We start from the raw sequence: 26,776 nt of genomic DNA, 5'->3' as shown, positions 1-26,776 counted from the left end.
GGATTAAGTATCATTAAGTATTATTGAAGACCCCAGGGCCAAGCGTTAATCAGCCAGTGGGTCATGCCCAAGAACTCATGTGCAAGGTCTCCTTGGCATGCAGGAGAGCTTGCACATGAGTGCAAGTGGTATGACCCACTGGCTGATTTTTTTTTATTTATTTATTACATTTATATCCCACCTTTTTTCCTCTAAGGTACCCAAGGCAGCGTACACAATCCTCCTCCTCTCCATGCTATCCTCACAACAATAACCCTGTGAGGTAGGCTGGGCTGAGAGTCTGTGACTGGCCCAAAGTCACCCAGTGGGTTTCCATGGCTGAGTGGGGACTGAAACCCGGATCTCCCCACTCCCAGTCCAACAACTTAGGCACGCTTGGCCCTGGGGTCTACAATAATTTATGTCAAGTGAACAAGACAAAACTGATGGGGAAAGGCAGGGTTTGCTAAAAGAAGAATCATTGTGTTAGTTAGTTGAACTTTGGACCCACTGAAATCAATGGAATTTAAGCTGTCCCATTGATTTCAATGGGACCAAAGTTGCCTCACGATGCTCCTGTAAGGAAGATAAGGCCTAGAGTAGGGTGACCATATGAAAAGGAGGACAGGGCTCCTGTATCTTTAACAGTTGCATGGAAAAGGGAATTTCAGCAGGTGTCATATGTATATATGGAGAACCTGATGAAATTCTGTCTTCATCACAACAGTTAAAGGTGCAGGAGCTATACTAGAGTGACCAGATTCAAAAGAGGGCAAGGCGCCTGCAGCTTTAACTATTGTGATGAATAGGAAATTTCATCAGGTTCCCCATATATACAAATGACACCTGCTGAAATTCCCTTTTCAATACAACTCTTAAAGATACAGGAGCCCTGTCCTCCTTTTCATATGGTCAACCTAGTAGAGACCCTGGCTAGATCTACACTAGTGCTTTTTATTGGTATTGAGGTGCACTGATAACTGCTGGGGCATATTAGGCATTTCATAGGCTGCTTTTCTAGTGTTATTTCCCCTTTTTTATTCCATATTATCCAAAATACCACAATAGGTGTCATTTTGTGTGCTATGAGGAATAAATGCACAAGAGGCATATAGCGTCACCATGATGGGACCGTATCGCTATGGCACAAGGAGTAGTTCTGGCCCAAGATTAGCTCAAGACTAGTAAACATTGTGACTGATCAAGGATTCTGAAGTAGATCTTAATCCACAAAAGCTTATTTATTATTTTATTTATTTATTTACAACATTTGTATACTGATCCACATCTAAATAGATTCCGGAGCAGTGAACAACTGATAAAATGATACAAAGACAAAAAAAAAAAGGATAAAGCATGTTTTTGTAGTTATTCTTCCCCCCCCCTCAATTAATACTTTTATTTATTTTCCACAAAAAACAGACACATAAGGAAGGTACAAAAAAGAAACACTACAAACTATACAAACTACTACACCACACATACATCTGGTAAAATAAACACAATACGTAAGGCTATATTTCATTTAAATCAATCTTCATGTCAGGTGGCAAACATCCGTTGTTTCTATATTACCAGTTACGAATTTCATAACAACAAGCTAATGTATATATATCAAAGGCAAAGGTACAGGTTATATATAAAACCCACAAACAAATAAATATCCTTTTGCTGCTCTTGTATATACTCAATAAAAGGTTTCCAGTCCAATACATATGAAGCTATTGTTCTTTCGTGTACTAGCGCCATTAATTCCGCCATCTCCGCCAATTCCATCACCTTGAAGAGCCATTCTTCCATTGTTGGTACTTGTGTTTTTTTCCCAATATTGCGCATATAGTAGTCTTGCCTCTGTCACCTTATGTTGAAATAACAATCTTTTTTCTTTAAATTGATCATCCCCGAGTCCAAGCAAAAACAATTCTGGTTTCATTTCTATGTTTATCTTTAAAAAAAATTGCATTAATACATGTATTTTAACCCAGTATACTTTTGCTCTTTTATAAGACCACCATATATGATAAAAGGTTCCTTCTTGTTCTTCACATTTCCAACAGTCCCCCAAACAATCACGATACATTTTTGCTAACTTTGATGGAGACATATACATCTATACATCATCTTATAAAAATTTTCCTTTACTCTGGTACTTAATGTGTACTTTAAACCTTTTGTCCACATATTTTTCCATAATTCAATTAGAATCTTATGCCCCACATTGTTTTCCCATCTGACCATACAGTCCTTCATTTGTTCTTTCTCCCCCTCCAGCTGTAATAACAGTTTATATACTTTACCAATAAGATGTTCATCATTAGTACATAATACTTCTTCGAACAATTATTTTGACCCCTCAAATCCCCCCTCTTTTAAATCACTCTTAAACTTCTCCTGGATCTGTAGATACGAAAACCATTGACATATATGTCCTTCTTTTACCAACTTTTCTCTCGTTTTTAATTTGGTCTCTCCTTGGGTTGTCTCCAGGACATCGCTATATTTTAACCATTTGTGTCCACTCGATAGTTCTCTTCTAAAAAAAGCTTCTTGAGCCAACACCCACACAGGAATCTTCTGACATAATCTCGATTTGTATTTCTTCCATACATTCAAAATAGACCTTCTAACAAAATGATTGTTAAAGTCCACATTGACCTTTGCTTTCTCATACCACAAATATCCATGCCACCCAAATATTATATCATGCCCCTCCACCTCTAATAGCCGTCTGTTCTCCAACACTACCCATTCTTTCATGCACACCAAGCAACATGCATAGAAATACAATTTCAGATCGGGTAGTCCCAAACCTCCTCTTTCTTTGGCATCTTGTAGAATTTAAATTTTTATTCTTGATTTTTTTTGTAGTTATTCTTGAATGCCTTCCTTAATATATTTGCTAGCCTTCCAGGTGTCACAAAACCTTTTGCTGTTTTACTTGGTCTCCATTGCAACATTTCTCCATGATCTACTGCAATTGAGACTGCAGGCTGTGTTAGCTCTAAATATTTTTTTATCTCTGTGTACAACATTGAGTTTGCACTGCACAGATGAGTAGAGAAGAACATGGTTAGACAACCTGGTGTCCTTCTCATGTTTTGGACAGCAACTTCCGTGTTTCCTAATCATTTGCCATGCTGGTGGGGACTTATAGGAAATGTAGGCCCACCGGCATTGCTATTAATAAAGGAAGAGGTTGCCTACCTCTGGAATAGAATGACACCCTCACACACAACTGTACCATGATCCTCCTCCTGACACTCCATTTTCCACTTTGTACTGTTTGTTCAAGATTTTTTCCCTAATCTTTCTCTGAACACCTATAATTTCCCTCCTCTTTCTCCAGGATTGTCCGTGAATATGTTAAAAAATTTGGCCTACAGCTGTCAGAATTCATTCCGTCGGATGATAATGCCTGGATTTTGCTTAACAACATCAGGAAGAGAGTCTGGGAGGTGAACGAGGACCCCAGCCTCTTGAATTACGATGTGAAGCCCTCGGAAGAAGGCAAAACTGCTGAGCAGCTGTATCATGACTCCCTCACAACGGTTCGGATACCTTCTATGGCTATTTTATTGGGAAATTCTTCTATGGCTTGTTTGAAATATAGAACTAAACAAGGTAGAAGGAGCAATAAGTCAAGTTAGTCAAAATACCCTCTGAAGTCACTTTTAGACGAAGCATATTTCTATGCATACATTTCTCACAATGTAGTTGCTAACTGGAAGTGTAATTTCTAAGGGTCATAACTGTTAAATCTGCAGGAGCCCTGCCCTCTTCTGTATCTGGTCAAGAGGGCAGGGCTCCTGCAGATTTAACAGTTATGATGAAGAGGATATTTCACCAGGTGCTGCATGCATACCAATGATACCTGCTGCATTTCCTTTTCAATACAACTGTATTGACAGGCACATGAGACCTGTCCTCCTTTCCATATGATCACCCTATCCCCCATGCTTGATACCTAGTCTACCCTCAGCTGGCCACCCCCCATGATGGCAATGGGGAGGAAGGGAAGAATGCACATCTTTCATTTCCAACTTTGGAGCCCTCTCCAGTGTTTCACATGCAGAATATTGTTTGTTGGGGGGAAGGAAGTATTGGATAGCCAGCTCTGCAGACCTTGCAACACCTGTCCTGTTCTAAGGGATGTCTTTGGTAGCTGATTCCCTCAAAACCCCGCAGCATCGCTGCTGCAAGGCAGAATCGAGAAAGTTACACAGCAGGAGAGAACTTGGGTGTCCAACCAGGAAAAAACGCAATGCTGGCAGCCACTCGGTTTGTCAAGCCCACCCCCTGCCCTGCGTTCCCACGCTTACCCTGTACTTGAAGCTGCCCCTAGCAACACCCAGTTGCTCAAACCGAACCGAGACCACCACTGAGAGATGAAGAAGCAACATGGTGACCTCAGAGCAACTGAAAAAGTTGCACTAAAATGACACCGCAAAACACAGTTTCGGGGAGAAATCCCCATGTAGTGCGAGTTGGTGGCTGTGTCGTATAAACAACACAGCACAGTGCGCAGCCGCAACAGGGTATACAGGACATAGAGACAAGCTAGCTAAGTGGACTCTGGGGAGCCAGCCGAATTGAGCTGTCAAGTGAGACTAGGGAACCAAGAGTCAACCAAGATTGTTGTTGACCATGCAAAGTCTCAGCCTGGACAGGAAGTGTATATAGTTCTTCCTGGTGAGCCAAGGGCCAGCCTTGATTGGCATTGTTAGTCTAGAGCCCAAGGACTCTTTGATACTTCACCACACAGGGCACCCACCCCCAGAGTTGTGGGTCCCTGATTCTACCTTGGTTCTAGCCTCAATAGCTCTTAATAGTACTGTTTATATATTACTTCAGAAAGTTCATGATACATTATTTCAATAAACCTTACAATGGCCTTGTCACAGACATGTCCCTGCAAGTGAGGTTTGAACTCGGGGCCTCTTTTCATGTCCTCCATCATTCCACAGATGAAAGCCTGAAACACTGGGCTTTACCTCTCTTTTCTTCTCCAAGCTGGGTTCAATATTGTAACAAATTTAAAAGAGACTTAGTGATATAGCCTCAAATTGCCCCCACCCAACCTTTGGTTTTTTTGTCAAGTAGGTCAATGAGTTTTTAGGTAAGTTATCTACTAGCCAATAAAACTCCTGGAGTGTCAGTGGCTGTGGCAAAAGTCCTGTCAGTAGCGGAGGAGAACCGAAAGCAGGTTCTGAAATGACCATTTGATTTGATTGTCCCAAGGACTGACCTTGTGCAGCTTTTAAAGGTTGTACAGTGATTACTTTTGCATTGCATTCTGCGTTATATACAATAATTGCATCTGTATCTGTAATGTCCTAAGCTTTGTCTATAGACTGCAACAATTCAGCCAGCCAGCCACTTGTAATTTGTTTTCCTTTGCTTTGCATCTTTTCCTTTTGTTTCTTGATGTTGTGTTTTTAATCAGATACTTTCACAGCCTATGTTACTTATTATTATTATTATTATTATTATTATTATTATTATTATTATTATTATTATCTTTTCTCTTGATGCCCATCCCAGGTTAAAGAAGAGGTTATGAGGACAAACTGTACCTACACACTAAATAAATATGACACCTTCTCAACCAAGGTAATAGGAACGCTTCTGGAAGCCTTGTCCCCAACTTAAAGTTTATTGCTACACTTTTATAACTATGAAAATTTAAAGCAAACAAATCTACAGCAGAAGTTGCCTTCCTTGGATATTCCTTGGATATTCCCACGACCCAAACCCAGCAAATTTAGAGGAAATGAATGACCTGGTTCACACATAACAGCTAACTATGGGTTAAACATACTTAGCCGTGGTCACGCTGGAGCAAGCAAACACACTGCCTTCCCCATACCCACCAATTCTGCTTTCTTTCCAGATCGCTAAACAACACAGGAATGCTCTGTGACTTGTTGTCATGATGTGTGGACCTGGCATTCTGGGTTGTTGAGGGAGAATCAACCCAGAGTTTTAACCCAACAACAAACCATGATCTTTAGGCAAATGCTAAAAATCATTTTTCATCCAAGCTTTTCCAGATTATTTTGTTGTTGTTGATTGAGTATACTGATGGTGACTTTTCTAGATATGTACACATAAATTGAAATTATTATTATTATTATTATTATTATTATTATTATTATTATTATATTTATTTGTATCCCGCCTTTTGCCCAATGCTGGGCCTCAAGGCGGCCTTACAAAGTTTAAAACATACGGGGGGGGGGGGGGAAGACGACTGCCTCCTTCAAGCAGTCTGGGACCCTACCTTGGTGAAGGATGGCATTGACCACTCCGCTTACCCACTCAGCCAGTCCCCCTCTGGCAGCTTTTATAAGCCAGGAAGGGCAAGGATCAAGTATTCCAGAGATCAACCAGGGCTTCGACAGAATCACCTGCCGAGGCAACAGGAAAATCCCCAAAAGCCATCAGGAAACCATTCGGATCCATCAGCCTCCTGGGGATATCGTACTATTTAGAATTGTATTTTAAATGGTATTCATATATTTGTATTGTACATACTTTGATTAATTATTTTCGTAAGCAGTAAACTAGATAAATAAGCTCTGTGGGGGGAATGGTTCTGCAAGTTTTCAGTGTGTTAGGGCAAATTGACTTATGGTGGGCACCTATTTACAATTTTAAAAAGAAAGACAGCCAAAAGCTCAAACATCAGACAAAACTGAGAGCTTTTCCACATTTTTTTAAAAAAACTCCTCTACCTTACCGTGGCTTTCTGCATCCGCTTTCTTTCTGAGATTATGATCGGTGCCTTTACATGGGCAGCTACGGCCAGCCACGCAGTTTGAAATCGAATACTTCTTCTCTCTGAGTGCCCCACGTGCTCCATTAATTTCCATTCAGTGAGATATAGCACAATGCAGAGTTTACAAACTGGGAAACTGAGAAATTTCTCAGATATTCCCACATTATCTCTGGGGTTTTTTAAATGCATGATTTCCAGGGGATAGAGTGGGAGTGGCCATGGATGCTGGCGATGTCATGTAATAGACCCGCAAGCTTCTGTGAGTGGCCAATCATGAGCATGCTATTAATTGTTCAATCAGAGAAGCTGTAAGAGATGATCCAGCATTTTGTATTAATATGACTTGCAAATTCATTCACAATACGTATGAAGAACTCAGAATATTGCATCCATTATCAGTCAGTCAATTTGCTCTGCCCTCATTTTGACAGAGATTTCCCCCCAGGCATTGTCTATGTGTTCTCAAGCTTTTCTTCAAAACCATACTAATAAGAATTTTGGGTTAAAACCAGAGGAAGTGAAATCACTTGAGTCCCATTGAAATTAATGCAACTGAAGTTATTTCATTGATTTCAATGGAGCTTGAGAATGATTAACTTCCTGTGGAACCATCCCCTGGCTTTTATTTTATTTAAAAGAAAAACATGCTGAAAGCTGAGAATCTCAGCTTGGTATACTGGAGCCTTCCCAACCTGGTGTGTTGGATTGCAACTCCCATCATCCCCAGCCAGCATGGCCAATGGCCCTGTCTTGTCTTTCTCAGATTTATGATAGATGTGCTCAGTGCATGACAAAGTGAACAAGGACACGTGAAAGGAAGCACTTCACACAGCACATAGTTAAAACATAGAATTTGCAACCTGGTGACGTGGCAACTGCTACCAACTTAGATGGCTTCTAAAGGGGATTAGACAAATTCCTGGAGCATAAGGCTATCAATGGCCTCTAGTCATGATGGCTATGGGTTCTGTTCAATGTTAGTCCTATTTAGAGTAGGTCCACTGAAATGAATGGGACTTACGTTAGTCCTGGCCATACTGGCTGGGGATGATGGGAATTTTAGTCCAAGACATCTGGAGGGCATCAGGTGGAGGACGGCATTCTATGCCTGCTTGGTAAATTCTCTGGTGTACTTATTTCGACTTTGTGCACTTTTTGGTTCAGTGTTATGCTTAAAAGATGGTCTGGGACTCTTTCCACCCTAACAGCAGTATTTAGTCAAGGTAGCAAACCTGAGTCGTGGAGCAGTCCAGATGATTGGGGACATATTAAACGAAGATGCCGGGTATTACCTGTCATTCATTGAGAGCTTGAGAGGCGAGGCTATCTTCTCTGCTATAAAGAGGTGAGTCAGCAAACACATACAGCCAGGGGGAACTAGGAGAAATTATCCTTGCTGAAATAAAATCTGCTTTCCTTTGAACTAGGTGGCTTCTGGTGCCGTTTCCAAGTTTAGGACTGTAAGAACATGTGTTCAGACTCCCCCAACCACCCGCCCACACAATGAACTCAGCATAAGAACATAAAAGGCCCAATGTTGGATAAGGCCCATGAAGTGCAGCATCCTGCGTCCCACAGTGGCCATCCAGATGCCTCTTGTGAAGCCCACAAGCAAGATATGACACTTCTCTAACCAGGGGCCTGTCTTGACAATGACGCATTGGTGCCACGAGCCCCCAAACCCCTGCAGTTTTGCTCCTGCAGGGTTGTCCCCATGCCTAGGAGCGAGCATGGGGCTTACACCCATCAGAGGAGGTGCCACCACCCATCCCTCCCTGGTTCCACTTCCCTTACCTCACGGGGCTTTCCCCGCCAAAGGAATGGAGAACTTTACTTCTCCCCATGCCGGAAGAAGCATGAGGGCATTCTGGCAGCCATTTGGGTGGCTGGCCCACCCCCTGCCCGGGTGGACGGTAACCAATCAGGAGTTGCCATCCCCCCGACCATGCCTCTGGTGTGACTCTGGAGCAGCGATAGATGGCGGATGCCCCATCCTTGCCTCACTCCAGACAAAAAAGTCGGGTTAAGTCGCTGACTTTTTTTACTTCAGAGCTTCAGGGGAAAGCCCTGGGATGACTCTGCAGTGGCTGCTACGTCATATAAGCACCACAACGGAGCCACCCCAAGGCTTTCCCCATGTATAGACAGCCCCCTGGAAGAGTGGGAATATGCAAACTGAGAATCTCTGAGGCTTTATTTGAAGACGCTGTGCAAAGTGGAAGAGGTAGCACTGTTGCAGTTGTTTGCATTCTGCTGGTCTTGGGGACCCTGGCAAATGCCTAACCTTGCCACACTCTGGAGCTAGACCGGCAGCTGTGAACCATCTGCCATTTTAAATTTCCCACAATGCCCCAGACTGATACTGCATTCGGGCATTGTGGAAAATCTAAAATGGCAGGCAACTTACAGCTGCCTGCTACAAACTGCTGCACATCTGCTGCCCACCACAATTTGTAAGTTTGCTGGGGTGTGATGTTGAGGGGGGAGGTCTTCCTAGCAGGTGTTTTGGGGCGATCTTGACAGCTTTTTGCAGGGGGGGCGTCAAAATTGGTGTCAGCCATGATCTTGAGAAAGCCTTCGAGAGAGAGACTATCTCAAATGAAGCCAGTGGGTGATTGAGATTGGCAGTTCTATCTGTTGTGCACTTGGCTCATTTAAAGGACTGCTCACTGGAACAGTGGCTACCTACTCCACACAATAGCACACTGCCATTACAAAAAATATTCTGGTCCCAAAATGGTTGACAGGATCATGCCAATAGTGCATACTATTTTTTAAAGTAAATATTCTTGTCCCAAGATGGTCAATAGGGTCATGCCAATACTGCATACTAGGTTAAAAAAACCAAAAAAAGTAAAAATTATATGTACGGCAGCCCCATCCATTTCAATATTTCCCCTTCATTTGAGTTTGTTTTTGTCTTGCAGATTTGATGAAATAGTTGGAGGCTTTGATCAGCTGCCGAAAGCCATTTACAGAACCCTTCCAGAAATGGTGTATTTCGATGCCAGAGTGGTCCAGATAGAGCAGAGTGCTGACTCTGTCACTGTGTTCTATCAAACGGCAGCCGAACCACTGCTAAAGGTGACAGCCGATTACGTCATTGTCACCTCCACGGCAAGGGCCACGCGGCGCATCCATTTCAAACCACACCTCTCACCTAACAAAATGGACGCCTTGCGATCTATCCACTACAGGAGTGCTGCCAAAGTCTTACTTGCCTGCACTGAGAAGTTTTGGGAAGCTGACGGCATTCATGGTGGGAAGTCCATAACTGACCGTCCATCCCGATTCATCTACTACCCCAACCACAACTTCTCTAGTGGCTTTGGTGTTATCTTGGCTTCCTATGTCCAAAATGACGACTCGCGTTTCTTCCTGTCCCTCAGCCATGACGACATTATTAGTATCATTATGGATGACCTGTCAGCCATCCACCAGCTGCCCAAAAGAAAGATCCAGGCTCTCTGTCGCTCCTCAGTCATAAAGCAGTGGAGCCTGGATAGATATGCCATGTGTGGCTTTGCTTCCTTCACCCCCTATCAGTTTGTGGATTATAGCGAAGAACTCGCTAGGACAGAAGGCCGAATCCATTTTGCCGGGGAACATACCTCCAAGCTCCACGGATGGCTGGACACCACAATAAAGACAGGGCTGAGGGCAGCAAGGGATATAAACCTTGCTGCTGGGGGGCAGCAGTCTGAAAGTAAACCGAGTGGCAAAGAGGAACTTTGAAGAGGAGCTCTGCAAAAAGGGGAAAGGTCAGATAAGGTGGGTCTACACATAGGATCTTCAATCCAGGACTAAATCTACACTACTGCTTTATATCAGTATTGAAGGGCACTGATAACTCTTGTTGCAAATTACACAAACCGCTTTCATAGCGTTATTTCCAGCTATTAATCCACATTATCCAAAATATTACAAAAATATTATTGTGTATCCTACAAGGTATAAATGCGCAAGAGCGATATAGTGTTACCACGATGGGATTGTAACGATTTGACACAAGGTGTGGATCTGGGACAAGTCAAAGTATCTAGAAGCCATGCACTGGATTAGTAGCAATGACTTTCTCTTTGACTTCGGGCATAATCCTATGCACGTTTAGACAGGAAAACGTCCTACAACTCCCAGCATGCCCCAGCCAGGATTGCACCCTTAATGTTAAAATGTTATGCATTTAGAACAACTAAGAAAATCTGGGATACTTTTAAGCTATAGGCTGGATGAAGGATGTAACAAAAGGCTTAATAGTATACAGTTGCTTTCTTAGTTGTTCTTTCTTCAGTTATTCTTATTCATTCTCATGTTTGAACTTCTTGGATAGATTCCCACCCACCCACCACTGCGTTCTGATGTAGTCATTTAGGCCTACAATATTACTTCTCTGCAGTACCTCTCCTGAGCATTGTGTATCAATAAACCGACTATTTGGTTTCAGTTGGAATCTTGAGTCCGTGGTCCTTGATCCTATTTCAGCTTTAATCATCTGGAGTGCAAATTCAAACTAGATCAGCATTATTTGGAGGCGGGGAAAAACCTGATGTTTACATGAGCCTACGGCTTCAAATAAGCTTTAGGCCGCCCCGTATCACACCCCCACCACCCCTTCCCGTATTCATAAATTTACCCCTAGAGAATCACATACTTAGTTTTTTAAATATATTTTAATTGTTTTAGTATTTGTTTTTGTACACCCCCTCAAGAGACTTATGCCTGAAAGGCAATCTACAAATGTAGTAGTAAATAAAAAAAATGTGTTGCATAAAAATGATGGTTTGGGACAGAGAGGAAGGACTTCTCTCCTCGATCAGGAGTGGGGAATCTTTTTCAGTTCAGGGACCAAATTCCAATTTGGGAAGGATCTCAAGGCACCACATTCCTACAGTGAGGAGGGGGGTGCTAAAGATATGGAGTGGGGCTGAGGATAGAGCAGACTGGGCCAAAGTGGGTGGTGCCAGGTGTAAATCTTACCACTTTGGACATTTTCCCATCAAGCATACCAAGGACATCTCAATTATATGCATGCCTACTCATGATTATGCCCCAGTGCAACAGCTTTCATGCCTGCAAGGCAGAGCTCAGTTCTATGTTGGATATTTAAAATTTAAATGCCTTTAAATGGTCTCTCGGAGATAACACTGAAGACGCTGGGCCAGATGGGGAACCCGTACAGGCTGCATGGAGATCACAGGTCGGAGGTTACCCACCCTGTGTTAAAGGATAGCTGCCCAAGTGACACACAGCTCCATTAGCAGTGCCTTTAACAGCAATTGTATGGCCAAAAAAATGATACCCAAACCAAATTGCTCTCTTCCTCAACCAAGCCTGTCCTGTCTTCCGGTGACAAGTGCAGGTTAAGAACAGAAGAAGCATCCTGATGGAGCTGACCAAAGATCCATCTAGTCCAGCATCCTCTTTCAAAAGTGGCCAACCAGATGCCTCCAGCAAGCCAAGAAACAGGTCATGGAGGCAAGACCCACCCTCTGCTTGCCTACAGCTTCTCATATTCAGGGGTATACTGCCTCAGCGCTGGATCCAGAAATGTTGTTCTGCATGCCCAAGGATACCACTGATGGAATGGAACTTATCATAGGATTGTTGAGTTGGAAGGGACACAAGGATAATCTAGTCCAACCCTCTGCAATGTGCAGGAAAACCAATTAAACCATCCATGAGAAGTGGCTGTCCAGCTTCTTTTTAAAAACCTCCAGAGATGGAGAACCCACTGTAGGTAGTCCGTTCCAATGCTGTACAGATCTTACCGTCAGGAAGTTCTTCCTTGTATTTAATCAGCATCTAGATATCTGTAACTTATACCCTTTATTTTGGGTCCTAATTTCATTGTCCTTTCCTCCCATCCCCCCCCTACACAGCCCCCTATAACTTCTGCAGATGGTCCCCCAACCCATTCAAAAACATTGAAGAGAAACAGATTACGGAGAAATTTGCTTCGTTCTCCCATCTGCTAAACATGAGAGCGCCACGGTCATGTGTGAACATTCTGGGCTAATCAGGGGTGGGCTTTTGAATATAAAGAGGTCAAAGAGGTGGGATTAAGTAAATTGGAGTCCCTAACACTTTGGAGAAAGAAAATGAAAGGCTTGTTTAGAGTGGGAAGGAAAGGCAGAATTGGAAGGACTTCTGTTTTAAGAAGGGGTAGTTTATGATCAGGCTAATCCTGATGCATAGTAAGAAAAGGAGTTGGAGAAAGAAGTTTCCTAAGGCTCAGAACATATTCACAATTATTTCTAATACTTTGTGTGCTATTTCCAAACTTGTTTGTTCTTTCAAGGGTTGAATATGTTTGTTGTTCTTCAAAGAAACACAACAAGCGTAAAGAGCAAGCAAAGGCGAAATTCCCAAAATCCCTTAAAGAATTCGCCCAGGTTCATTCCCTGGCATTTCCAGGAGGGACTCGGAAAGCCATTTCCAGTTCCTTATTCTTGTGAAAGTTGGAAAGAGGTATGAACGAAGAGCTTCACTGAGTAACTGAAGTTTATATGCTCCTGCACCACCAAATACACTTTGATAAGGTGACCATATGAAAAGGAGGACAGGGCTCCTGTATCTTTAACAGTTGCATAGAAAAGGGAATTTCAGCAGATGTCATTTGTATATATGGGAACCTGGTGAAATTTCCTCTTCATCACAACCGTTAAAGCTGCAGGAGCCCTGCCCTCTTTTAAATCTGGTCACTCTAGTATAGCTCCTGCAATTCCCTCTAGTGATGAAGAGGGAATTTCACCAGGTTCTCCATATATACAAATGACACCTGCTGAAGTTCCCTTTTCTATGCAACTGTTCTATGCATCCTTTCCATATGGTCACCCTAACTTTGAGCTACCAAATATCACATAAGGTGGGGAACTGTTTGTGGGTTGGTGTTGGATGATCCTCCGCTGAGCCCAGGCCCAGGCCATACTCTCCAACCTGACCATTTGTTTTTTTAGGTGTGCATATGTGTGCACTGCCTCTCCTAAAGCATTAAAAATCAGTGTGAATGCGTTCTGAGCTGTAGGTAACCTCCTTTCTCCCAAATCCTTTTGCTACTGTGGCTATGCATGAGGATTAGCCTGACCAAATGGGAGCCCAGCCAGTGCCCAACTCCTCTCTGCACCTGATGTCCACCTTCTTAAATGAACCTAAATGCCATCTACGCCACTGACATTGGGTCGGGCATTGCATTTGGGGTGCTCTAACATGGTGGGCAGCAGGCACAGACTTCCCATTCAAAAGTTCAACTGCCCGTTGAGTTGACAGAGTCAGGGATGAGCTCTTGGCTGCTGTCCAGCCACATCAAGTCCCAATGCTGGGCCTGAGAGACAGTAAACTTCTCATCTACCTTCCTCACTGGTGTGTTCTCTAAGCCTTTCATAACTTCCAAGCCCTCATAGACTTTTCTGAATCTCTGTGTAGGCTCCTCTCCTTGCCTGAACATTATAAGGCTTTTCTTAGTTCTTTACTGCATGACACGCTCAGTATGATAAATGAGTTGGAGCATTTATCTATGTAAACATGGGTTGTTGTTGTTTTTAAAAAAAGTTCTTGGGAGATTTATTTATTTATTTATTTATTTTGGCAGTGCTTTACAACTTTCCCTAGTTGTAACGCATACCACTCTTTAAAAAGACACCTGCTGCTTCGTTTTTGTTGTCCGTTTGTTTGGCATTTATTTATTTATTTCATTTTTATACCGCCCAATAGACGAAGCTCTCCGGGCGGTTCACACTTTTAGCAGATCTGGTGTGTTAATTGCTAGAGGGCTTTGCAAAATATACTGTCACTGGCTGTATTTCACAGGGTGGGGAAGAGGAAGAGAAACGTATATCCAGGCCACTGATTTTCTCTTTAACATATTGTAAACTGGCAAATTCAATATATAATACAGCTCCACCAATATGGAGATTATTATTAAAGACACAGACACTTTGAAAGATGGATCCTTGGTCACAAGGTGGATAAAATCCAGACTATGGCCAGTGGTATTGGGGTTGGATCTAGACTTGGGGGCTGTCTTCACAGCACTGGGTTGGCGCCCCTCCACCACCAAACCGGGAACTGGGATGAAATGAAAGTCCCAATGAGAAAAAGTAAGTAACAAGAAGCAAAAGGATTCCAGAGTGAATCAATATAAATATCTGAACCTAAGAAAGGCACACTTAGGATAAACATACACATACAACTCTTTGTTTCTCTGCACTTGGATTATTCTACACCTGGGGCTGGTTCACACATAAAGTTTCTTCATACGATAGCTATAAATCAAGTGATGACTTTCATGAGCGAATGGGCCGCCATAGATAGAACTGTCTTTTCTTCTCACACATCTTCAGATGCAATGTTGTCATTCACTGTATACAATTATGAAAGCAACAAAGACATTGAAAACTGATGACCTTTGCATAACCGCCCAGAGAGCCCTGGCTGTGGGAGTGGTATATAAGTGCAAAAAATGAATAAATAAATAAATAAATAAATAAATAATATGCTGACCCTTGTCTACATCTTTGCAACTGCTAATCTTGCCTAATATTGTATTTTGCAATTGGCATCCATTCATAGTGCTCCATCACACCAGCAATTTATCACACACTTCCCGTGCCTGGTATGTGGTTTTGCAGCACAGTGCTCACATGACATTGTCCCTATCCTGCACTCATCTTGCCACTTCCTCCCCTTTTTCCATCTTATTTTAGAGCGGGGTAAGTCCATTATTTCCTCCATGTACAATAAAACCGCTCCTCTGTCCCCGTGTAAAGCTGTCCTTGCACTATCGGCACTTCCCAATTTTTTTTTGTTGGGAGCGTGCGTGGTGAAGGGCGGTCCCACTGACAAAAGAAGAGCGTGGGACAGTTCTCCTCCAGCACTCCATTTGAATCCATTTCCTCATTCTGCTTGGGGACACTTGCTGAGTTGGTGGAATGAACAGTCAACCATACTTTCACTGATCCAATTCCTGCTCTCTTTTGGCTTCCCTCTTTTTTCTGCCCGCTTTATGGGTGCTCAGGTGGAATTGCACAACTACACCCTGACGCCTATCCGATCGCTCAACTGGGAAGGGGGAGGGAGCGTGGGTACACAAATGCCCAGTGCAGCTCAAATGGCAGAACAGGTGCGACCGATAAAGCCCCAAATCACCTATGCTGTCTCCCATTAAAAACCTCCTTTTCGTTTATTGTGTGGTTCCCCAAAGGCATCCATCACCGATTGTCGATTGCTAATAACCCTCCCCCTTCACTTATATTGTTTAATACAATCCTAGGGGAAAGCGTTGGGTGGCATTTTTCCATAATTGCGCAGTTTCAGGCTGCCGTGAGTGCATACTGTTGTATTTATGCAGAAATTTTTAAAAAATGGTTTCTGCCTACCAGGAGCCAGTTTTCAAGCAGCTGGTGTAAAGATGCTGCACCACGCACAGCTCAAATGCCAGAAACGGGTGATAAAACCCCAAATTCCTTAAATGTTAGACTGAAAACCAGAAGAGGGGGGCACCCACGTCCATCGCAATGTCCCTCACAGCCACAAAAACAACCAATGAGCTGCAGGAAGATGAAGGGAAGTGGTGGGGCAGGCACAATAGCGGGAGAGAAAGCAAGTGAGAGGAAGTGCGAGCATCACAGATGAAAAGATGCACAAGCTGAAATAGCACAAGGACATGCACATGTGAAAGTGACCAGCACTTGACACGTTAATGAAATGAAGGCGGATAAGGCAGGGGCAAACCAGGACAAAAATGTAGGTGTGATGGAGCTCATTGTTACTAAAGAACTCATGAAATGGATACTTTTCCATGGAAAAGTAAAGCACTGGAAAAGTTTCCACCCTACCTCATTGATTATACCAAGTAAGACTATTTGTCTATCAAGATGAGTATTGTCTAGCCTGACTGGCAACTAATCTCCAGGCTCTCGGGCTTTCGTGTAGGGATGTCAGAGAATCCATCTGGAGGGTGGAATTTACTAAGTTTTCAACAGCTCTGCCCCCTGGATTTTGGCTTGCCTCCCAGCGAACTGGCCCAACACAATCTCATTGGGTCGGACCAGCTTGCAGATTTTCCTTTCCCCACCTGTAAATAGCAATGTGCGCAAATTGTCGCTGCAATCCATGCAAATTCTGCCCAAAATTTCTGCAAATGACGCAAATTTCAGGCGCAATTTGCACAAGTTCCTATATATGGGGGTAGGGAGGATCAAGAAAAGTTCCCAAATTTGAGGGAAAGCCTGTAGTTCAGCTTGTAATTGCAAGCCAAGCCTGAGTTGCCGGGGGAATCCAAAGAGCCCCAAAAGGGATGGATTTCCCTGCAATGGACCTCTCTACCTTTGCCATCACCTGCTACCTGGCCCTTTTAAAACTACAGACACTCGTGATCGGACCTGAGTCTTTCCGCAAGTAAGTCAGGTGTTCTGCCACCGAGCTATGGCCCCTCCCCAAGACGTCAAGAAATAAACACGCATAGGTGAACCACAGACAGCAGTGCTATAAGTTTGTTTAAAATGGTTTGGGTGTGTGTGTCATAAAGCAAGATAGATACTAGCTAAATCAATATTAAATGAATGAAAGCAATGAACAAAGCAATCAGCCTGGACCACTGTGGCTCAGTGGTAGAGCATTTGCTTTGCAGATAGAAGGTCCCAGGTTCAATCCCTGGCATCTCCAGCTAGGGCTGGACAAATTCTCACCTGAAACCCTGGAGAGCCACTACCAATCAATTTTGACAAAACTGGACAAGCTGAACCAAGGATCTGACTCAGCTTCTTATGTCCCTAAGGGAAATGAATTAAGGGCTAGTTTTCCCAAACAGCCAACGAGATGGCTAGCCTGTTTCTGGGTTTTAGCACTTAAAACTGCAGGTCAAAGACCTCATAACTGAAGTGAATACTCCTCTATACAAAATAATTCCCAGCACAATACTAGACTGTCGTCAGGGAGATAGTTGTGATAGAAAACCTTCTCCCTGGCATCTAACTTTCTAAGTGCAAGGAACAATTTGTTTGTTTGTTTTTGTAGCATTCCATCTTGGGAGTCCATCTGCCACCTGCAGATTCTCAGCTGCTGTTTAGGAAAACTAGACCTAAGGAGGAGGAAAGGCTAGGGGATAAGGGCGGCGGATATAACATAAAAACTCCAGTCCCTTGTAAATAAAGCTTGAAAAAAGGAAGGACCCGGGCAATGTAACAATATTGATAGGTAGAAACCAAATACATTACTAAATAAATAAACTGCCCTCCCATCTGTGGTTAAGGATGTTCAAATGACATCTGAGCAGGAAATTCAGGGTCAAACCAGAATTGTCCTCTTTGCCTCCAGGTGACTGTTCTTGAAGCCAACAACTGCACTGGAGGACCAGTTGAGACCTATCACAATGAGGAAGAAGGCTGGTACTCATGCATTTGCCTGAGAGCCAGAAGTAAGATGCACATGAAGCATGCATAAGCATCTCTTGCTCATTTGTTACTGCTCTATAACACTGCCATGCTGTGCAAGACTGTTTGAAAGGCAGAAGAAAGGAGACATTGCCCATAAGATCTTGGGCGTCACCCACGGGCCAATTAAAACTTGGCCATGGCGCCTCTAACAGTTTATATTAAGTGAACAGGGCAGGGCTGACATTTTAAATCTGAATTTTAAATCTCTGCATTGCTGTTACATTTTATTCTGGCTGTACTTTTATAGTGTGGTTTTAAGCTTTTGTATTTTATGCTGTACCTCGTCATTTTAATTTTTGTGAACGGCCCAGAGAGCTTCAGCTATTGGACAGTATGGACATAAATAAATAAATAAATAAATATTTTATCCCAACCTTTTCCCCAAGGAGGCCAGTGTGGAGTACATGGCTCCCCTTCCTTGGCCTCACAGCCAAGGTTAAGACCATGAGATTATCACTAGCCCAAGGTCAGCCAGCCAACCTTGCAGCTGAACAGAGATTATTGTCCAAAAAGGCTTGTGCCTTAATTATTTTATTAATCTTTAAGGTGCTTCAAGACTTTTTGTGTTTTTTGCTGGATGTCCCGGAATTTGCTGTTATCGTTTGGTGAGGGGGTGAAACAAGCTGCTGCCCAGGTACAGTTAGATCAGGATTTCTCCATTGATTTCCATGAGTTGACCTCACTTCCACTCTTCGGCTGGCAGGAATTCTGCTTAAACTGAATGTTCAGACTATTTTGTTTTACCATTGTCTCGGGGGACGGATGCACTAACATGAGAGAGATGAGGAGGCTAGAGTAACAGCCTCTGACATCTATACCATGGCCCTCCATACATTCCAGTACAGTTTTTCAGTTTTGTACTATTGGTTCACTCAAATTTTTTTCTTCTGCCAGTGATTATCCCTTCTCTTTCCTCAGGCTTGTCCGTGAATATGTTTAGAAATTTGGCCTACCACTGAAAGAACTCTTTCATGAGATCAATGACACCTGGTATTTCATTAACAACATCAAGAAAAGAATCTGGGAGGTCAGGAATGACCCAGACATCTTGAGTTACAATGTGACTCCTTCAGAAAAAGGCAAAACTGCTGAGAAGCTGTATCAAGAGGCCCAGAATAAGGTTTGGATAGCTTCTGTGCCTATTTTGCCAGGAAAACTCTTCCATGTCCTGTTCCAAATTCAAAATAATAGACATGGAAGGAGCCAAAAGCCATTTTAGTTCAAATACCCTCCAAAGACTAGACCTTCAGCAGTCCCCAGAGAGCAGCTTCCAAAATCTAGCTGCCTCCTTCAGAAATCCTGTCATTTTACTCCCCCACAGTGGCTTTGGGTAATCCTGATGCCAGGGAGGGAGCGCAGAGTTTCCGCAGCTATCTGGGTAGCAGAGCTGCCCCTGCCCCCCACCCTCTTCCTGGTGGAAGGTGACCAATCGCTGGACACCTTGCACCATGGACCACGCCTGGATTGACCCTGGAGCGACATCAGATGCCAGGACAGCCATGACCTCGCTCCCATTGAAAACGTTGGGGGTAAGTCTCCAACTTTTTCAATGCTCAGCTTTGCAGGAAAGCCCAGCAGTGATTGCAAAGCTACAGGTGGAGGTCTGTAGCCACCACGGGGTTTTCCCCACATATAGACAGCCCCTAGAACCAGGTTGTCCTTGCTGATTTGTCAACTGGAAATTACCATCTTTCACTGAAACTGTCTACTTGCTCATGGTCATTCATGGTCAGCTGATGTTTCCAGAGATAGCTGAAGAGGCATATGCAATGACATTTGATGGCTAAAAGAGCACTTGACACTGAGAAGTTCCAGTGGGTCCAGAGCTCTGGTGGTTGGCAGCTGTTCAGTGTACCCTTTAGCACACAGGGTATCCTTTCCCAGTGCTGTGAACTCCTGGTTCTAGGCTCAGTAGCTCCTAATAATAGCGTTGATATATTGCTTTAAATTAATCTTCCAAGCATGTCACACACATTCTCTCTGCAAGTCTTGCAATAGACACCACATGCTCTTGTGAAGGCTGCAGAAACTCATGTCATTGCAATGTGATCAGAGAAAAAGACAGAGTTCTGGGATTTGCAGCTGCCAAGAAGCAAGAGGTCTGGGGGGCTCCACAGACAGTGGGTGCTGCTTGACTTTGGAGGACCTGGCGCTGGATTACAGGCTTCCACTCTCTGTCTGGGTGCTTGCCTACTTCCTCATGCATGTTTATTAACAAACAGATGTCACAAATATGGCATAATAGATCTCCAGAGTCATAGAGCTTCTCTACATTAAAAAAAAAATCCGCTGCCTTACCAGGGCTTTCTACTTCTGCTTTCTTTCTGGGATTGCAATTGGCTTAATTACATGGGCAGCCACATGGTTTGAATTGAGTATTTCATCTATCTGTGTGCTCCATTCTCTTCCATTGAGACAGCACCATCTAGTGGCAGAATTATTGTACAACACCGAGTTTACACACTGGAAGATCTCGCTTAGGCTTGGCAGTTCTGTCTGTTATGTATTTGGCTCAATTTGAAGACCATCCACCAGAATTGTGGCTGTCTATTTCTCCACTGTAATAATCTGCCACTTCGGGGCAATTTCTTCCCTGAGTGAGGGGATCATGCCTGTACGGTGTACTAGTTTTAAAAACAAATAAATCTGACATTTGAGAAGGAACCCCCCACCTCACTTCTTCAACCCATTAATTTGAGCTTGGTTTTGCTAAAGTTGTTCTTAGATATAACACTTGCCTACTGCTCTGAGACTACAGAACTGAAGGGATGCATGCTCTGGCACCATCCATCAGCCAGAGGACGAAGGGCTGTTGTGGGTGTGTGAGCAAGGGGCATGCGTGCTTCCAGACGAGACTTTTATTGTGCAATAATACTGCCTCGTTCACAAAATTTTAGGGAGAGGCCACACAGGGTCTTCTTCTGTTTGTAACTCTCCTGTGTTTTCTTACTACTTCTCCCATCTTTTTATTAACCACAGAAAATCCATTAAGGAAGAAAAGATGTACTAGCCTGAGAGAGCTTGGAGCCCTCTATCTGGAAACAGCCAGAGAGAGAAATGGAGATATTTTGTATTATTACAACGTTTTGCTTCTAAGGTGCTTTGAGAATCTATGTAAAAAAATAACAAATGCTGCATTAAATCCTCACATCTTTTTACTCAGTTATGGGCTCTTTTTAGGATGGTGGAAATTTTGCTATTATTTTAACTGGTACTTCTTCAACGTTATCTTGATGCATACCACTGGTTTGAGTTTTTGAATTTTTATTCTGGTATTGTTGTTTATAATGACTTTATGGCTGTTAGCTGCCTTAAACTATTAAGGCAAAGAGGTATAGACAAACAACCATTGAATACATTTCAGACATTCATAATTTGTCAAATTTCAAATACATGTGAAATTTCATTTCAAGGATGTCAACAGGAAGGCAGTAGAAGTCAAAGTGGAATCCTGGGGTACTGCACAGGATGGTTATAGTGCATTGCAGAGTGTGGGAATTTAGTTTTCCCCACGCAGGAGGAAGTGGAATAGGAGGAACATGAATTTTTAAAATGACATTTTTTTATCAGCACTGTCATAATGTCAATAAACATTTCTATAATTTGCATTCATTTCTGGATCCCTCCAATACACTTTTTCTGTAAACTCAAAGAATTTAATGTTATCTTTGAGATATTGCTTTGCTGCTGTTTGATTTGTTCAAAGGATGATCTTTCTGATGGCTTCCCCCCCCCAAAAAAAACCCCTAAGAAAATCAGACAAATAATAATAATAACTCTGAAGTAATACCTGAAGTGTTTATTCATTTTTTAAAAAGACATTTTTTCTTCTGAAGTTGACATGCAGCCTTTAAGTGCAGAGTTGCTGAAAGCAAATGGAATGTGCTGAATATCTTCAAACATTAAAGCACAGTTTACCAAAGTCATCAGGTTTTTTGTTCTTGTTGAAGAGGCATCAAAACACATTCCCTGACCGGGAATCGAACCCGGGCCGCGGCGGTGAGAGCGCCGAATCCTAACCACTAGACCACCAGGGAAGTTGTGAAAAAAAGCACCTTTTCCAGTGATCTTTGTATCATCAGTATTATTTTGGTCCTGCAACTCATTTCAAATACATGACATGTTTAGGTGTAATGAAAGTAAGTTCCCTGTCATGACACTTCACAGTCTTACTTTCAGAGTTGAAAGCTTCGGCTCACTTTCCTGAACCTATATATATAAATATATATAAGATTAAAAAATGAGTACGGAATTTGTAGGTGAAATAAAGGAAACCTCTAAGAAATCCTACAGATGTCTACTCAGAAGTAACGCTATTGAATACAATGAGACTTTATCCCAGGTGTGTATAAGATTGCCACCTTCTACTGTAAAGTTGAAGGTGGAGGAGTATTATTCTTTTGCGGTCTTTAACATGCAAATAAATGTAATGGAGATGAACGTATTCTGGGAGAGGGGATTTTCCCCCACTATCGTCTCCGGAGATTAAGTAACTTAAATCATTAGCACTTACCTGCAGCCGGCTCTCTCCTTCATCAGAGAAGGGAGAAAGGTTTTTTAAGGCCTCGAGGAAGGCAAATCATTACGTACTAATCAACAACGGAGCTGCCAGATCTACACCAAGCAGGATACGACACTTTGAAAACATTTTGAAAACTGTATAGGGAGTGTGTCCTGGGCCCCAACAGTTGTCACTACTGTTATAAACCGTTTTAAAGCAGTAGTGTGGCTGCATAACTTCCTTCCAATTAGAAATGGATTGAACAAAGCTACACATGTTTAGATTTAAAAAAAAAAAAAAAAGTTCCTACTGCATCCTAGGAATTGTAGGCCTTTTTTTTCTGTTTAGACATGCATAGCATTGCACCCTAAATGTCTCTATTTTTACATTAGCCGGAGTATATGGGAGTATTTACCCAAAAGAAGGAAGCAAACTTGAGCAGCTAAACTATCTCTGATTGGTGGTTTGAGCAATGATTCAGCCAATCAGATAACAGTCTGGTTATTAAGGTTTCCCTGTAGAACTACTCTAATACAACCAGGCAGTGCAGACAACAGATTGTTAGAAAGGTCATCTGGTCTGCTAAATGGATTCAGGCAGACTTTCCCAAACTGGAACCCTCCACTGGTTTTGAGAGAGTGGGCATCCACATGGCAGATGCAGTTCAGTGGAAGCAAGTGATGCACAGCAGGCCAAAAAATCCCAACTTCAAATGTAACCTGATGGGATCTGAGCTGGTGGTGACAGACCAAGAAAGAGATCTTGTGATTGTGGTGGACAGCTCGATGAAAATGTCAACCAGTGTGCAGCTGCTGTAAAGAAGGCAAACTCTATGTCCAGCATTATAAGAAAAGGAATTGAGAATAAAGCTGCCAGTACAATAGTGCCTTTGTACAAATCTATGGTTCGGCCACGCTTAGAATACTGTATACAGTCCTGGTCAGCACACCTAAAAAATATATTGTAGAGCTGGGAAAAGTACAGAAAAAGGCAACTAAAATGATCAAGGGGCTGGAGCATCTCCCCTATGAGGGAAGGTTACAACAGATGGGTAAGGAAGAAAAAAGATGGGTAAAGGAGACCTAATAGAGGTGTACAAAATTATGCATGGTGTGGAGAATGTGGAGAGGGAGACATTTTTCTCCCTCTCCCAAAATACTAGAACATGGAGGTCATCCCATGAAGTTGATTGGTGGGAGATTCAGGACAGATAAAAGAAGTACTTCGTCACACAGTGCATAGTTAAACTATGGAATTCACTACCAAAGGTGTGGCGATGGCAACCAAATTGGATGGCTTTAAAAGAGGGTTTTATAAATTCCTGGAGGAGAAAGTTATCAACGGCTACTAGGCCTGATGGCTATGTGCTACGTCTAGTATCAGAGGCAGTAAGCTTATATTCACCATTTGCTGGGGAACATGGGTGGGAGGCTGCTGTTGCACCGTGTCCTGCTTGTGGGTCCCTGGTTGATAGCTGGTTAGTCACTGTGTGAACAAGGTGTGCTTGACTAGATGGACCATTGGCCTCATCCAGCATGGCTCTAATATTCTTATACCCATTACCACTACCCAAGATCAGCCATGCTGGTGAGATGATGGGTGCTGAAGTTCAACACATCTGGAAAGTGTCAGGTTATGAATATAATGTGAGGAGTCCCAGAAATCACAGTGCACAATTTTATAATAAGGTATAACCATGCAATTTTGAGCTGTTCTAGCTGTTGTTAAATGGCACCTGTCCAATGGCAGTCCATAAAGGCAATTAAGCATGAGAAAAATAGATCTTGAATGACTTTTTGGAAGAATGAATCCTCAGAGAAGCTACACAAGAAATTGATGTGTGATGGGACCACAGCGCAAAGCAGGACACTGAGCCTTCAGTCTGATCCAGCATTGGGCTGCCATCAGAAGGAGAAAATAATTTGTCCTTACCAGAAAACAGATGTTGACTGGGAAAGGGTCTTTTGGGCATCATTTAGTGTTTATGTTTTTCTGCAGGTAAAAAGGGATACAGATCAACAAGTGAAATATTAAGAAGTTACAATGTGACAAGCAAAAGAAAGGTAGATAAGGACTATGTTCCAAAAGCACTTTCTTGCTGCAAGGAAAGTGGGAATATCCATGTGGATTCCTGCTGCAGACCTCCCAGGCCATTACAATAGTCAGAGGTTGTGTCCATGCCCTGACCTACAGATTTCTGTTTGCCAACGATTCTGAGGCAGGCCTTCTCTGCAATGACATTCCCTTGTATAATGATCTCCCCTTTGTTAGCATGACTTAGGCATTTATTGAACATTCATCTTTTTACTTTGGTTTTGCCCGAGCCATGAGCTCTCTGTGAATCTGTCTCTCGTAGGATACTATTTGTTGTATTGTATTTATTGTGTTATTTTGTGAACGGCTTTGGGATTTGTGCAAACGACAAGTGGTACAGAAACATTGCTGCTACTATATAAATAAATAATTTATTTTTAAAGGAAGTTTTGTTTGGTGGTTATTAAAACAAATCTATATTCTAAAATATCAGACAAATGTATATCCAACATCCAGTATTGAAATAAAATATCAGCTTAATTTACTCAGAGGTTTTGTACATTTTAAAATGTTAATTCTTCATTCAGTAATTTTTAAAGTAATTTCCCTCATCATACACAGCTACAAAAAGAAGTGCAAAGGGAGCTGCTATTCTAAGTACCCTCAAACATAAAGCATGTTTTGCAAAAATTAAACGTATTATTTTGGAATATTTTCAAAATATGTTCCCTGACCGGGAATCGAACCCGGGCCGCGGCGGTGAGAGCGCCGAATCCTAACCACTAGACCACCAGGGAAGCTGTAGTGCCTTCTTGCAGCAAACTATACATAGTCCATACTAAAAGAGATTCTTTGGTGATAAATGTGTCTGCAAGTAAATTTCTCGATGTTGCAATGTACTCACTCTCTATAGATCATGTTCTGCTAATCAGTAGATTAAAACACATTTTTGTCCCTTCCCAACAGGGCAAAAATAAAAACGGACACGTAGAAGCTGCCTGCCGCTTATAAGCCAAAGCGTCCCGAAAGAGTGGATGCTTTAGAATCGTAAAATTTAGGGTTTAAAAGTAAAAAAATATTTTCCTTTGTATCCCTGCTTAATTCTATACCCCACAAAATGCATTCCAAGTCGCTAAAATAACTTGACAATGAAAGAAGAGAAACATGAAAGGCATCGTAAACATAAATGCGAGAAAAATGAAGTAACATAAACAGGAAGTTAAAAATTGCTTGCATTTTTTTCTTTAAGTTCTTTCGTATTTCTAGTAATTTTATGTGTGTGTTCTATGGGAGAGGTACGGAGAAAAAGAGCTGAAAACAAAAGATAGATGTGTCAGAAGTGGGATTTGAACCCACGCCTCCATTCGGAGACCAGAACACCCAGAGCAGGGAAGGTAGAAGCCTTGAGTCTGGCGCCTTAGACCACTCGGCCATCCTGACACTCGCATGAGACTACTGCGAACAAAGGGCTCTAATACTTGCTGGCTGTTTTCAGGCTGGCGATTATATTACTATCCTTTTCAAAGAAACGGGAGAGAGGAGAGTAACACACGAATTCCTCGAAGGATCCTCCTTCCAGCGGGAAAATAATGCCTATGAAGCGCCGCTGCGGTTGTTCCCTTTCATTCTTAAAGTCTGAATGCTAAATTCCAATCAGTGTCGGATCATTCATTATGCGCCCACCGAGAACCATACAAATTGGACCCCTCAATTACAGGCTGCACGATGTTTGCATACTTTTGTTCTCCCAAAGTGAGATAAAATTCTAGAATTGGTTCCTTCTAGAAAGGAACCCAATTCTAAGACTGGGGTTCAATCAGAACTAAACAGAACCAGCCCTAAGGTTCAACATCCAGGGTGCAAAAGCCAGGGTTCGGCACCCTGGAGATCTCCTTTAGAGTTCTGGCTGGTTCTGATTGAAACCCAGAATGGATTTACATCCCCACCGAAATCGGAGCCACCAGCCTCCACTGACACGGCTCATTTCTAGCCAATCACACGCGTTTCCTGCTTAGATTAAAACTCAGCTAATTCGTTCATCTGCGTTCTTGG

General features: G+C 42.6%; 1 protein-coding gene and 3 non-coding genes across 4 annotated transcripts in view; 1 reads left to right on the top strand and 3 right to left on the bottom strand.

Annotated features, from left to right (window-relative positions):
* The window catches only part of LOC134395481 (L-amino-acid oxidase-like), a 34,388-nt gene extending 23,896 nt beyond the window's left edge, over positions 1–10,492 (top strand). The window contains exons 4-7 of the mRNA XM_063121644.1: positions 3,326–3,527; positions 5,521–5,589; positions 7,966–8,102; positions 9,685–10,492. Of these exons, the coding sequence (XP_062977714.1) occupies positions 3,326–3,527; positions 5,521–5,589; positions 7,966–8,102; positions 9,685–10,492 (1,216 nt within the window). The remainder of the gene's footprint in view (positions 1–3,325; positions 3,528–5,520; positions 5,590–7,965; positions 8,103–9,684) is intronic.
* Positions 10,493–22,154: 11,662 nt separating this feature from the next.
* TRNAE-CUC (transfer RNA glutamic acid (anticodon CUC)) lies at positions 22,155–22,226 on the bottom strand. Its single transcript has one exon. It is a non-coding gene; the product is annotated as a tRNA-Glu (tRNA).
* A 3,223-nt stretch (positions 22,227–25,449) lies between these two features.
* TRNAE-CUC (transfer RNA glutamic acid (anticodon CUC)) lies at positions 25,450–25,521 on the bottom strand. Its single transcript has one exon. It is a non-coding gene; the product is annotated as a tRNA-Glu (tRNA).
* Positions 25,522–26,055: 534 nt separating this feature from the next.
* TRNAL-CAA (transfer RNA leucine (anticodon CAA)) lies at positions 26,056–26,164 on the bottom strand. The gene is made up of 2 exons: positions 26,127–26,164; positions 26,056–26,101 (listed from the first exon to the last, which is right to left on the bottom strand). It is a non-coding gene; the product is annotated as a tRNA-Leu (tRNA).
* Between the last annotated feature and the right edge of the window lie 612 nt (positions 26,165–26,776).

The sequence above is a fragment of the Elgaria multicarinata genome, chromosome 3 (genome assembly GCF_023053635.1).
Source record: "Elgaria multicarinata webbii isolate HBS135686 ecotype San Diego chromosome 3, rElgMul1.1.pri, whole genome shotgun sequence".
Classification (NCBI taxonomy): Eukaryota; Metazoa; Chordata; class Lepidosauria; order Squamata; family Anguidae; genus Elgaria; species Elgaria multicarinata.
This window is presented reverse-complemented; position numbering and strand designations above follow the sequence as displayed.